Here is a 14,790-nt window from a genome sequence, read left to right as displayed (position 1 = left end):
GCATACTGACTATACCACATCCCACGGTGGTAGATGAGCTCACCCAGTGGCTTCATGTAAATATTGAAGAGGAGAGGAGAAGTCACCAAAGCCTGCAAAACCCCACAAAGAAGGGCAGGATCTCTCTTTCCCAATCACTACCAACTGGTATCAACCCTGAAGAAAGGAAGAGAATAAGCACAACACAGTGCTGCCCACCCCCAACCCTTGGATCTGGTCCAGAAGGATACCATGGTCAATAGCATTGAAGTTAAGAGGAAGTCAAGAAGAGCAATTGAAGTTAAGAGGAGGTCAAACAAGAGCTGGAAGAATAAAGCATTGAGCTATCATGGTGGCCGCACCTACAATACAAACGAGATGAGAAAGATGCTAAAATATATGGTTTTTATAAAGACCAGACAGTGTTTGACCAAATACTATTGTCATCAGATGAAAAATTGATTAAGAAACTATATAGATTTCTGTTAAATTTAAAGATGGAAGATGAACAAGTTAAATAAACAATGATAACGGGCAAAAAACTTTGGGCACAATATAGAGGTAGAAAAATGGCAAAATTTGTGGGAAAGAAACTATAAAATAACAATGGCAGCTGTGTATAAAGAAAATCTATATAAAATGTTTTATAGATGGCATTTACCACCTGCGAGGTTAACAAAAATGTTTAAAAATATGTCTAGCAATTGTTGGAAATGTAGACAAAAGCCAGGCACGTACTATCACCTTTGGTGGACATGCCCCAAAGCAAAATAATTCTGGTCAAAAATACATATGTGGTTAGAGAAAATGTTAAGAAAACACGTAGATTTTAAGCCAGAATTATTTCTATTAGGTATAATCTCAGAAAATTATGATAAAGAATGTGTATATTTAATCTTACATGTATTAACTAACAGCAGCGAGAATTACATTTGCACAGCATTGGAAAAATAAAGAAATACCAGCTGAAGAAAAGATAATTAAGAAAAGTTTGGACTGTGCAGAAATGGACAGGTTGACATTGAAAATGAAAGGGAAAGAAGATACAGAATACTTTCAAACATGGGATGTATTTTATCAATGGCTAGAAAAACGGACTAGGGAGTAGGAACTTAAGATGCATTATTATGTTAAATATGTGGATCCAGACAATATATTGTTTACTAAGTACTAAAGATTTGTAATTATAAAAAAATAATGAAATATTTTTTACAAAAAGAATTCTTCCAAAACTGCTGTGTGACCATCTTTTCAACTGCCTTCCTTCAAAAGGGAAGGTTAGATATTGAGTGAAAATTAACCAGTATGGTGGTATTCAGCAATTGTTTCTTGAGTAGGGGTGAAGTGAAGGAACAACCCCTCATTCAAGGAAGAATTCACCATTGCCAGAATCCACCCACATGAATGAGCAGATTTAGTTAGCCAGGAGTGGCATAGGTTTAAAGAGTAGGTGACTGAGCTCACAATCCTAAAGTCCCTGTCCACTTCCTCAGGACCAAATGGTTGAAACCAATCTCAGATAACAGGACAATAATCTACCCTTCACATCTCCCTAAAACTGCAGTAAACCCAGCATCCAACTAAGAATGGACGTGAACAATTTTGTCCAACAGTTGCTGAGCAAATTCTTCTGCACGGCCTTGTAGTAGGGTCTCTAAGCCCCCTCTACCCAAGAAGTCCTGTGTCATCCAAAGCAAAGTAATGGGGCAGCTATCTATGGATGCTTCGAGGTAGACTTTAATAGTAGCTCTAGCTCATGTTTGGCCATGTTGTCCCTTGCCAAGCACCAAAAGTTCTAGATGTCTCTTCTCCCATTTCATCTCCCTCAATTCTTCAGTGAATCACCAAATCTTCAAATGGACCAGAAACAACCCCCAGTTCCCTGATCATCAACTCATCATGGTCCATCAGTCTCCAAGGGAACAGAGAATCCTATAATAATCAGGGCATGGTCTGCCCCTGACAAGAGGGATATCAAAAGTAACATACATTATATATCTTCTCAGATCAAAGTTTGGGCATTTCCAACAATTGCTTTCCTCATGTAGTCTGCTGGTTAGTGTCCAGTTTTGGCAAATGATTCTGTCCTTTTTTCTGTATATTATTTTGATAACACTGTATGCTCATCACTTGACCATAGCAGTTAAATGTATAGTTTATTGAGACTGATAAAGGCTGAAGCTTTTGAAGAACCAGAAATTACTTATTTGTAACTTAGAAAAGTGGGATATTATACAGTTTTTCTGTGCATTTTCAAGTTTTCCCACAGAACAGGAAATAGTATTTTCTTAGTCTAACTTATTTCATTTCTTTATTTATCAAATTTATATGCTACCCATCTTATTTTTGCCTCTAAGCTGCTTTAATAAATCTAAATGTATTTAAACTATTTTAAAATTATTTATTAAATTTATTAGATTTAGAATAATTCTAATGATGAAGTTAGATATATGCAGTGATATACCTTTATGTTCTGAAGTTGTTGTTTATTGGAGGGTTTTTGTTTTTGGGCTCCTACTGTCCTTCCCTCTGTTAATATTTTGGTTTTTGAAGGAAATGTTTCTAGTAAATACTTTTTTAAGATGATAGGGAATTACAGTCTAAGATATTAAAAGGAGCTAGGCTGAATAATGATCTACAAAAATCATATTGAATTGATTTATAGCAATTGTCTTTTCTTCTCCCAAAGGCTAATAAAGATGTCTAGTCCTTACATGAACAATCTCATTATTCTTGGGGGAATGCTGTCCTATGCATCTATATTCCTTTTTGGGCTTGATGGATCTTTTGTTTCTGAGAAAACATTTGAGACTCTTTGTACCGTAAGTAATTCTGAACCATTTTGTATAAAATTCATATTTCTATAAAATTTCTATTCTTTTAACTGCAACTACTTATGCACTTGAAGTTTGAAACACTGCAACTTTGATATACTGTAAGACATCCAAATATTTGGAAAAATACAGAAGACTTTCAGAAAGTAATATATTTTAGTGCAACTTTGCTATACTGTAAGTCATCCAAATATTTGGAAAAATATAGAAGACTTTCAGAAAGTAATTTATTTTAGTGCAATGTTAATAAAAAAAGGTGGAAGTATAAGTGTATCACAGTGATTTAATGATCTCAGATTGGCCACTAGTTTCGTCTAGGGCTATGTGCAACAAATCATGATGACGCCAAAATAAGAGCACATGCACAGTGACATCATCATACAAATGCCATGTATGAATATGTATTCTAATGTCTTTTCTAAAATCCTTTTTTAAAGTTGTACAGTACAAAAAGACAATACAAACTGAGATCAGAAAGAAAGAATAGGAAGAAAAGAAATACAAAATGTATAGGAAAAAAGAAAAAGAAATACAAAAAAGAATATTTAAAGAAGTAACTCCTTATCTTCCTTGCAACAATTACAGACAAATTTATATTTCCCCACCTCCTATGAGATTACAAACATAATTCACTTCTTCACAGACCCCCCCCATCCTATGTAAATCCCAAAACAGTGTCTTTTCTATCCAGATGTCAGCAAAAAAAAAGTCTCTAAAAGGTGTCCAGACATCTATAGAAATAGTTCTCATTTTAATCCTGATCAAACAAGTCAACATTATATTCTTTTCTTTTGCTTCTGCCAATTTTAAGCTTTAATTAATCAAGTTGCTGTCATGGGATTGAATCTCCATTCAATTTTTCCTTCCTCAAAAATTTCTTCAAGGCTTCAGAAACTCTTTTTTTGAAAACCCAACAATAAGGCGTTGCCTAGATCATATTCATGGTTTATCAATTGTAATTTCACTTTGATTATTATCTCTGCTTTATAATCCACAATTTCTTTATTTTCTTTATTAACATCTACATTAATTGGGATTTGTTTCACTTTTTAATCCCGTCTGTCTATAAATTCTTCAATGTTATCCTTTTACATCTTTTTACTTCTTTAGAAATTTCTTCAAATAATGTATTTACAGGTGCAGACATTATTACTGTCATCTTACATATATATATTTATTTCTGCAGTTCTTCAAACAAAATATTAAATGTCTCAAGTGATATACTTTAGTCCAGTGGTGGCGAACTTATGGCACGGGTGCCAGAGGTGGCATTCAGAGCCCTCTCTGTGGGTATGTGCGCCGTCGCCCTAGTCCTAGGTCTTCAGCTGGGTTTTATAAAACCTTTTCGTTTTAGGCCTCTGGCGCCGTGTGCAAAAAAAAAAAAGGTTCAATCAATGAGTCAATTTCAACTTCTCGCGGGGAAAAAAAAGATCTTGCAAAGTTGGAATTGATTGAACTTTTTAGTCCCACCCAGTTTGCTGTTACCACCAAAGCCATGTCCACCCAATGGGCCACACCCACCCGGCACCCGACAATGCATAAATGGGTTTGGGGTTGCAGTCTGGGCACTCGGTCTCTAAAAGGTTTGCCATCACTGCTTTAGTCTGTCATTTTGTAAATTACACTTTATCTTTTTTCTCCCTAGAACTTTAGTTCCTTCTAGTGTCACATTTTGTATTCCCGAGATCTCAAATTTCCTTTTTTCTATTTTCAACCTTCATCCAATAAACTTTTTTTAGTAGACTAAACAATTCAAGTTCCCACAAAATATTGTTTTGTATGCTCAGTTTTTCAAAAGTCATAGCAAAATTCTAATATTCCAAATTTGTCTACTCCTTTATCTCAATTTAAAACTTGTTTTTAAATTAAATTCTTTTTTTATATTCAAATTTTTATTAATTTTCAAATAAACAAACAAATTACAAATATGGTATACATTAATAAACAAAAGAAACCCCCCCATATCTATTCAGAGATGCTCAGCAGCCCCCCCGCCCGCGTCCACCCTCTCTTTCACCCTTCCTACCTACTTCCCTCCTCCTCTCTTCCTCCTACCTACACCTCTCTCCTCCTTCCTCCTCTCAACTACCCTACACATCCCACCTCCTTCCTTTTCTCATCCTTCGGACGCAGTCTGGGGGCGCCAGCCGAGCATCTCATCTTCTTCAAATACATTATTTCACTATAACATTTTAATATACCAACATTTACATTTACATCTTAAACCCCCTCCCCCCCTCCCCCCCTGGACTTCCCGGAATCGAATACAGGGTTATGCACATGTCATCCCAGATCTAAATAAAACTACCCAAACTTAATACAATCAAATATTAACATGCTTTAACTCTAATAAAAAAAAATATCAACTTGAAATAAATATAAATATAAATTATATATAATATAATAATAAAATAAAAACAATATAAAATCTACTCAAAAGCTATATAGTATTTGTTCATTTCATACTTTCTCTGAGTATAATCTATCCATCTTCTCCAAACCAGAATAAATTTTTCTTGAGATTGATCTTTCAAGTATGCGGAAATCTTAGCCATTTCTGCAAAATACAACACTTTCATTCTCCAATCATCCATAGTAGGTAATGCATTCTTCTTCCAGTTTTGAGCAACCAATAACCTTGCTGCCATTATACAATACAACATCAAAATAATTTCTCTAGAATTTAAGTCTTCCATAATACCCAAAAGAAATAATTGCGGTGTAAATTTTATCTTTCTCTTAAAAATCTGTTGGATATTCCACCAAATCTTAATCCAAAAAGCTTTTACATCCCTACATGTCCACCAAATGTGATAATAAGTTGCATCTGAATTACCACATCTCCAACATTTGGGCTGTAGGTTAGGATACATACAAGACAACTTCTGGGGGTCCAAATGCCATCCATAAAACATTTTATAAAAATTTTCCCTTAAATTCTGCGCTTGAGTAAATTTCACATTTTTTACCCAAATTATTTCCCATGTATCCAGCAAAATTGGTTCTTGGATGTTTTGAGCCCATTTAATCATACAATCTTTAACTAATTCTGTTTCAGAATCCAATTCTATTAAAACACTATAAATTCTCCTAATATGAGCTCTACTTTGATCTTAATCTGCTTTATCAAATTCACATCCTCCAAAGTTAAACCAAGCTTTGGATCTATATGCCACCTATCTATCAATTGACAATATGAGAACCAGGAATGGAGAATATTATCTCGTTTCAAATCATCCAATGATTTAAATTAAATTCTTATTTAGCTTTTTGTCATTTTATTTTTACAGTTCCGTAAACTATTAGTTAGCTTTTCTTTTCTTTTAGGGTGATGTTTTACTTACCAGGTAGCTTTTCAAACATTGTTTGGAAAATCTTTTTAACTTTGAAATAATTGTAAACCTAAAAGCAATTAGAAAGCGAAGTAGATAAACCCAGCGTTCTCAAAGGCTCCACTGCAGTTGAGAGTTTGATGGCTTCCCTTGTCTCCCAGAACCATTTTCTGAGCAAGCTGAGAGGAGCAGCTATCTGAAGCTCAGGTGGGCAATTTCTCATCCTCTTCATACCCAGAGAGGTTCCATTGGACTGAACTTATCACTAATCATCATCATCATCATCCACTCTTTGGGAGATATTTAGTTTACCATTTATTCACCCAGAATTCTCCAACTTGTTTTCCAATATCTAATGCAAGAATGTAAGCCACAGAATTTGTGTGATGATGTCACAATGCATGGATCTTTGTTTATCCTTTCCCTGGATGCTATTGGTCTTCTTGCAGTAAGTTAAATAGTTGCTTGAGTAGGAAGCTGTTGCCAACACCCAATTCGAGATTTTCCTTTGCTACACTCCTTTCTTGAGTTATTTTCACTCTGGATTGTGTATTTAATCATCGAGCAATCTGTAGCATATGGGATACATATTTCTCTCTGTTTTTTCCCCCTAGTTTAAATCTATTAATAGGTTTTATATTGTACAATTACTGTGGACTATTGTATTTTGATGAAATCCTGACTGTAACTGCACACTGTCTAAAGTGGTCTTAAAGAACTGTCAAGCAATATACCCCTTTTGGCTATCTTTCTAAATCACTGTATTAATGTAGTTTATTAAGCTGTAAATAGAAGCACTGTTATTATTTTGTATGCATTTCATATTTATTTTTTCCTATAGACTAAAAAGTCTATGATTGATAATGTTGCAAAATACAAATCTGAGGAAGACTGCCCATGCAATCTTTTTCTAAATAACACTTTAACAAAAGAATATTTTGGAAGGGGATACTGTATGAGAATTGGCATTTAATTGGAGTACTGTGCTGGTCTAGGAGACAGTAGGAGAGGGAAAGTAGAGGACATAATAGAAAGTCTTGGAAATAGGAAAAGCTTATCACGACAAATACATATCTGCCTAGTTTTATTCTACTAATATATATCTACTAGATGTTATTTTTGCCGTTGATATCTTTTAAACTGTATAGGAGAAATCTAATAATTGCAAGGTTAACTGCAAAAAGTTAAATATTCAAATGTTAAAACAAAGAATTTAATTCTTTGAGAAGCCATAATTATAAAGAAATTATAGGGGAAATAGAAAATCCTACAGCTAGGAGGAGAAGCTAGGAAGTTAAAAATAAAAAAAATATTTACATTGATTTTTTTTTAAAAACTGAAAATTAGAACTTTTATCACTTTGACTGCATGGTTAAGTGCTAACTGATTATTTTAGCCATGCGTTATTTATGTTCTCTCAATGTTTTTTTAAGCTTCTTAACTGTAATTCATAGTTTTTTTGTATATGTTCCTGTAATTTTACATTTTTTAAAAAATGTAAAAAAAAACCTTTCCAACTTTGGGTAAATACTTATTGAGAAATTCAATCATATAATGACTCTTTTTAGCAGAAGTATTATTTATGGTTAAGATTGTAATGGGAATCTTATGTTTCTTATGGCCAAATCTGTTTTGTATGCTACCTAAAAAATGTTTGCAGTAAGAAAAGTGTTTGAGAGATTGATTTTATTATTATCTTCCCTTTTTGCTCAAGCAGAATATAAAATTAGAATAATTCTAAATTAAAAAACAGTATAATTAAATACATGAAGTCAATTACAATTAATTGTAACACAACTGAGGCACAAATCTGAATGATTTGCTTTGTCCAAATGGTTCAAGGAACAATTACAAGTGACTCACACAATTGTGGAAACCCACCTCTGGAAACAACCGGGCATTAAATATGCTCTCGGATTGCAGAATTCCTCTTTCAGAAATCTAACCCCATCCAACATAAATTAATTCCCCAAATCAAAGTTTGTTTTCCTACTCACCAATATCCCCCTGTGCCTCATCAGTCTTTAATTTCAGTTTGTGTACCTATTACCCATCTTATTACTGAACTTGAGGGTAATTCAACAGCAGAAGAATGTAAGTCACTTTTCCTTCCATATCCAGATTCCTAAATGACTCTTTCAGTAGTTTCATTTAAAAAGTAAACAGTGTAGAAAATAAGATACAGCATAGGTCAACATCCAGGGACTTACACCACCAACCAGACATGGTCAAACAGGAAGGACTGCTGTGTGCTCAGATGAGCAATCCAGGAGGATATTGAAGTAACTTCTATCAGCAAGAGAATTATTATTGCCACACCTTCATTCTGAGTTCCATTTCTCAGAGGGAATAATTTCTCTATTTATTAAGGATTTTCACCATCATTTCTATATTATACAGATCAGCCAGGATTTGTCAGTATTATATACAGGTAACAGTGGAAAAATATAGGATTGATTTCTTCTGAGATATGGACTGAAAGCATTTTGGTCTCAGGAAATAAAGGAAAGAAGGCGAAGAAATTCAGCATGGATATTACAGTTCCAGAATGTGAAATGTAGAGTAATAGAAATGTAGAGGCTAGCTAGCTCAGGAAGGGAAACTATTAACCACTGAAATGATATACCCACAATATCCTGGGTACCCAACCTCCACAATACATGGAATTAGCAGTCTGTTAAATGAAGTTTGCAATCATACAAATTCAAATTCTACATTATGACAGCTATATTGCAGAAAGAATGGGACAAAGGAGAAACAGGAAAGCAATATCACAGTCTTTGGATGAATCCCAAGATTTTCAATTATTGTGTCAAAAGTATGCCAAGGAAGGACAAGACTGAAGGAGATCCCAGGTTCCTAACAAGCATATGTGAATATGAACTTTGAAGATTTTAACTGGATTCTGAATTAACAGCCTCAGAAGAATGATTACTGTATTATAATATGCAACTGTAGAAGTTCATTTGCATCTCCATAAATTATGCAGGAGATATGTATGGGTATGATTTGCTGGATTAATATGAAATCTTTCCTGAGAAATTGCAGATGAAATGTTTAATTTATTTCTATTCTGTTGTTGTAATAACTTCCGCTGTGTTAGGAATGTCAGTTAATGCAATCATATGCACATTCATTACAAAAGGCCCATTGAATACAGTGGAATTTATTTTTTGGGGGGGAAAATGCATGGATTGTTTGTAAACTAAACATCCCCTCCTTTTGTCTTCCACTTTTTTTCCCTATAGCAGAATTTTGTGGCTTGGATATTATTTCCCATCAAGCTACATTATTTGGTCTGTTTCTGATAGTGTCAACATATCAGACACTGTTTTAACTCTGTTCTGTAACCCTGTATATTGATGAGCAGTATATAGGTAGTGCTCAAGTTACAACAGTTAGTTTAGTGACTGTTCAAGTTACAGCAGCACTGAAAAATGTGACTTATGACCGTTTTTCATAGTCATGACTTTTCCAGCATCCTCATGATCATTTGATCAAATTTCAGATGCTTGGCAACAGTTTCATATTTATGACCATTGCTGTATCCCACGGTCATGTGATCCCCTTTCGCAACCTTCTGACGAGCAAAGTCAGTGGGGAAGCCAGATTCATTAAACAATTGATTACTAACTTATCAACTGCAGTGATTTACTTAGCAACTGTGGCAAGAAAGGTCGTAAAATGGGGCCAAACTCACTTAACAAATGTCTCACTTAGCAGAAATTTTGGGCTCAACTATGGTCATAAGTCGAGGACTACCTGTACAAAGAAATAAAAACAAAGCGATTGCAAATGCTTAAGTAGAGAGTACTTCGCATGGGCACACAACATCTAGATGGTTATATTGGTTTTGAGGAGCCATCTTCATCTAACGATTTACTTGATTAAAATGATGTTTTAAGTTGGATTCCCAATGTTTATCTCTCTCCCCTTGTGTTCTTTTGGAACAATAGATTTCCCTTTAATGAAGTGTTTAGTGAATAGTAGAGCATAAAAACTGGCGAAAAAAATGCTAACAATGCAGCTTTCTGCATAATCAACATTGCCAGCTGAGCAGTCTGACCCACAGTCAAATACTTACACTTTTTCTCTTCTTTTTTGCTCTCACTGTCTGATGTACCAATAGGCAGCCTTTTGACAGCCAGTTTTTAAAGATCCATCTAAGGGCTGCAATAAGTGGGTCACTGACCAGTGCTGTCATCAGAATGGATAGATATAAATTGATTTGAGGGTCCATCAAGGAATAGTCGTGTGGGTTATTTTTATATTTTGCATGTGTTAATCAAAGCCTATACAATATTGGAGTACTTTTTACTGTTGAAATATGATAGGAAATTGCATTTTTGCTTTTTGATAATTTGTCACCAAAATTTAGTAATAAGACCTATGGGAGTTCTGGAAAGATTATAGGCTTGCGGTCATCAGTGTAATAATGCTTCCTTTTTACATTTCTTTTGTAACTGTAAATTTATTTTATCATCTTTACAAATTTTATCATCTTTACAAATCCAATTGAAATCAGTAGAATTGAAATTTATGTTTCAGGTCCCTTTGGACTAATTTGGCTATTCCTTAATCGTCAATAGATGATAATTTTTTTTCTTTCCTGTGCTAAAATACAGTATAAGTTATTATTTATCATTCTGATTTATAACCAATTCATAATTTCTGTGGGAAGTTATAAATGTTATTTAACAGGAGAATATAGAAATTCCAATATTTTGAGAGTGTTTTGTTGCCTGAACATTTTTCCCTTTGCTTAATCTACACATTGTTTGCAAGTCATGGGATGCTTGATAGGGAGAAAAACTGGTCTTTTCTTTATTTCAGATCCGGACATGGATTCTTACAGTGGGTTATACAACTGCATTTGGGGCAATGTTTGCAAAAACATGGAGAGTCCACGCAATCTTCAAAAATGTAAAAATGAAAAAAAAGGTCAGTTTTTTTTTAAAAAAAATAGTTCTATTAGCTCATGTCTGAGTTGCTTCTACTTTTTTTCTCTGACTGCTTAATTAAAAAATATTATGGGAAATCTGTATTGATTACTTGCTTTAACGTGTTTCCTATTTTTTCATAGCTGCTTAGTTTAGTTTAGTTTAGTTTAGTTTTATTAAATTTATACCCCGCCCTTCTCCCGGAGGACTCAGGGCGGCTTACAGCCAGTTTAAAAACAATAATACAATACAATACAAAATTTAAAAGTGATTAAAAATAAATATTTAACTAGGCCGCTTCTACTAAAAATCTTACACTCTTATATCTTATACTGGATAATAATAATAATAATAATAATAATAATAATAATAATAATAATAATAATAATAATAATAATAATAATAATAATAATAATAATAATAAAGTTGGAAGTCCAACCTCCTGCTCCGGCAGGAAACCCTACACCATTTCGGACAGATGGCTGTCCAGTCTCATACAAAGCCATCTATAATGTCATAAATTGACATTTGACTTGAATCAGGTTTAGAAGTCCTGAGATGGAGGGGCTTGAATTGTGAAAACAATCCAACTGAAGAAAAAGTTCTTAAACATTAAGCCAGAAGTCTCTGCAATTGAAATTGGTTTTCATGGTTAATATTACCATTTTGTTCTTATGGCCCGAAAGGAAGAATTACTTGACTTACAGATATTATTACAAAATCTTGGCTGAGGAAACTCTCCTAAACATTCCTGAGTTTTAGATTTTAGATTTTTTAAAATCCTTGATGAAGTAAGATTTGTTAATTCAAGAGACTACGCACATCCCTAGGTATAGGATGGACAGCTTCTATTGTGTAGTATCGTAAGTAATATTATAAGGTAGATACATTGAGGCCGCATATGGCGTGCAATTTTGGATGTTAAATAACATATTCTGCCAAAATGGGTGTAATTTATGATTGAAGCTGTTTAGCTTGGACCTGGGCATATTGCCACTGTGCTTATTTTTTCTTGTCTAGCTGTCAATCTAGACTGATAGAAGTCGTGATTTATGATTGCCAGGGGCCATTGTCTTCTATTTCATTGGCTGGCTCTTCCTTTGTAATCTGTATGTCACTGGCCTTTTCTCAAAAACAGATTTGGCAAATGCAGGTTAGGGAATTACATATTCTATGTTGTAATCTGTATGGAAGAAACAATGAACTATTGGAAATAATAGAGAATAGAATATTTCATGGCTTTCCTATACTATTTATAGTTCCATATTTTGTGAATTAAGTGCAAACAGTGTGGGTGGCATGGAATGTTCTATCTTCTGTTTCTTAGGCTAACAATTTTCTCTGTTGTTCTTCACTTATGAAGTTTTTGGTTTTAATTAGGCAAAAATCATCAACTCCCAGGATTTTGTCTTCTACCTTTTAAAAATTATATAGGAAGTACTGCACAGGGAAAGGCTGAATTAAACAGTATAGTAGACCATGATGTAGGTAGTTGATATGGTTAATGTGATATGTGTGTCCAGATATTATAGTTTATATACCAAGATTTGTGATATGACATGATGCAGAAATTCAACCACTTTGATAAGCAAACTGTAGCTTAATGCAATGTGGTACTGCTATATTGCGGATAGACATAAATTTAAAAAAATGCTGGTGCAACTAAACAGAAGTTGATTGCTATTTATTTATTTGGAAGATATGACCACAAAACCTGCATGGTTGATTGTGACTTCAGGCAGCGATCATCAGTAAAAATAGTGGAATTTCAAATTACAAGTAAAACCAATGATATCAAGAAAACTAAAGCAAAAGTGACATGCTAATAGCATACTGTTGGCCATCATAAGCTTTACTTTCCAAAGATGAACTCTTCTATTATCACACCCAATGCCTGGAGAAAGGCTCAAATTCTAAAAGCTTCCCTAAAGGTGAACAGGATCAAGGCCAGTGAAATCTCGAGGGGAAGGGATTATTAAAAAGGACATCTGCTGCAACTAAGATAGCATACCTCCTAGATATAATACCTTCATTGCTTCAAGGCAGGGATCTGGTGCATGCTCATCCTGATAGAATATGTGGGAAATAATCAGAAAACAGCCTGCTTCTAATCTATATAGGGCTTCATATTAATCAGAACATTGAATTGCCCCTAAAGAGCAATTGGAAGCTAATATAGCTGGTAAAGTATGACATGTAGGTAACTATATATACCATTACATTCTGAACTATTAGCAGCTTCCAGAGAGTTTTCAAGGATTGACCCATATGGAGGACATTGCAATGTGGATATTGAGGTACTACATGCAGAGCCTTCTGATAGGTAGGAATGGGTAAAATTGCTACAAAAGCTGGAGTTGTACAAGGACTCTCCTGGCCATAGCTGTCACAGGTCCTCAAATAGGAGCTTTGAGTTCAGGAGAACATTCTAGGGGAAATTATTAAGAAGGTGACCTGGCAACAGTTCCAGAAGATCCTGGAAGAAACTGATTATTTGAACTTGGCTCAGTTTCATTTTGATTTTGGACCAGAGTCCAGTGTAGAGATAGCACTGGACATGCTTACTGATGATCTTTGGTAGAACAATACCAGCTGGAACTGATAGGAAGGAAAGAGAAGAACTACTTTAACACCGTGTCTCCCACTCCCTTTTCCAACATCCTGAGCTGGTTCAGATGGATACCTTAATTGATAGTGCTGAAGGCTGCTGAGAGCTCAGGGGGACAAGAATAAATGCACTCTCCCCACTGAGAACTCATTACAAATACAACTAATGCTTGATACCATGTTCAGTCTGAAACCAAATTGACAGTGACCCCAGAATATGTTGCTGAATATGTAAAATAGGCACATTAAACCTCCAAGATATGTAAAATAAGAGCATTGACCTCACTCCAAGCCACAAAAAAAAATCACTGGCAATGTCATTGTGTCAATATTCTCGGAGGGTACTTTTTAAAAAGTATTTTTTTAAAATATCCAGATCTATTTTAAATAAACTTTGGTTACCACTTATGCTTAGATATCCTTCCAATCAGATGGTTGCAGGTTTCTAAAGCCTTTTTTGGAAACCGTTTTGCTTAACATCAGAGCTGTTTTATTTTTAGGCTTTACGTTTATAGATATGGATTTATTTATTAGAACTTTACTAATGCACACTGTGAGAATCAGTTGGTGTAGTAGTTAAGGCATAAGGCTAGAAACCAAGAGACTGAGTTCTAGCCCTGCCTTGAGCACAGAATCAGCTCGGTGACTTTGAGCTAGTCACATGCTCTCAGTCCTAGGAAGGAGGCAAGGGCTAACTACTTCTGAAAAACCTTGCCAAGAAAACTGCAGGGATTTGTCCAAACATTGAATGGAAGAAAACACATGCACACACAGACATACACCATTTTGATTTAAAAAAATATGATGATGATCTGACAGATTACCAGAAACCATGGAAGGGTTACGATGGACAAGTCTATATTGTATTTGCTGTCTCCAAGATACTTGGTTCTGAGATTTAGGAAATGGGATACAAAGTGAATCACTATTAGATTAGATAGAGCAGCCTGGCTGTGAACAGTATTTTGATCCATAATCTTAAACAAACTAACCTAATTTTTATGTAGTGTAACAGCTTTAGCCGACCAAATATAATTTATCTTTTGGATTCTTCATTTCTTTGAATTTTGTAATGCGTTTTGGCTCAAAAGCTGTTTG

The 14,790-nt window shown here is 34.5% G+C and overlaps 1 protein-coding gene across 1 annotated transcript in view; it reads left to right on the top strand.

Moving 5' to 3' along the window:
* The window catches only part of LOC107291117 (gamma-aminobutyric acid type B receptor subunit 2), a 124,121-nt gene that overhangs the window by 5,487 nt on the left and 103,844 nt on the right, over positions 1-14,790 (top strand). The window contains exons 4-5 of the mRNA XM_015820078.1: positions 2,669-2,801; positions 10,979-11,086. Of these exons, the coding sequence (XP_015675564.1) occupies positions 2,669-2,801; positions 10,979-11,086 (241 nt within the window). The remainder of the gene's footprint in view (positions 1-2,668; positions 2,802-10,978; positions 11,087-14,790) is intronic.

This window comes from Protobothrops mucrosquamatus, unplaced genomic scaffold (assembly GCF_001527695.2).
Source record: "Protobothrops mucrosquamatus isolate PMUCROS unplaced genomic scaffold, P.Mucros_1.0 scaffold1054, whole genome shotgun sequence".
In the NCBI taxonomy this organism is placed as follows: domain Eukaryota; kingdom Metazoa; phylum Chordata; class Lepidosauria; order Squamata; family Viperidae; genus Protobothrops; species Protobothrops mucrosquamatus.
Note: the sequence above shows the minus strand (reverse complement) of the source record. Positions and strands in the feature narration are given on the sequence as shown.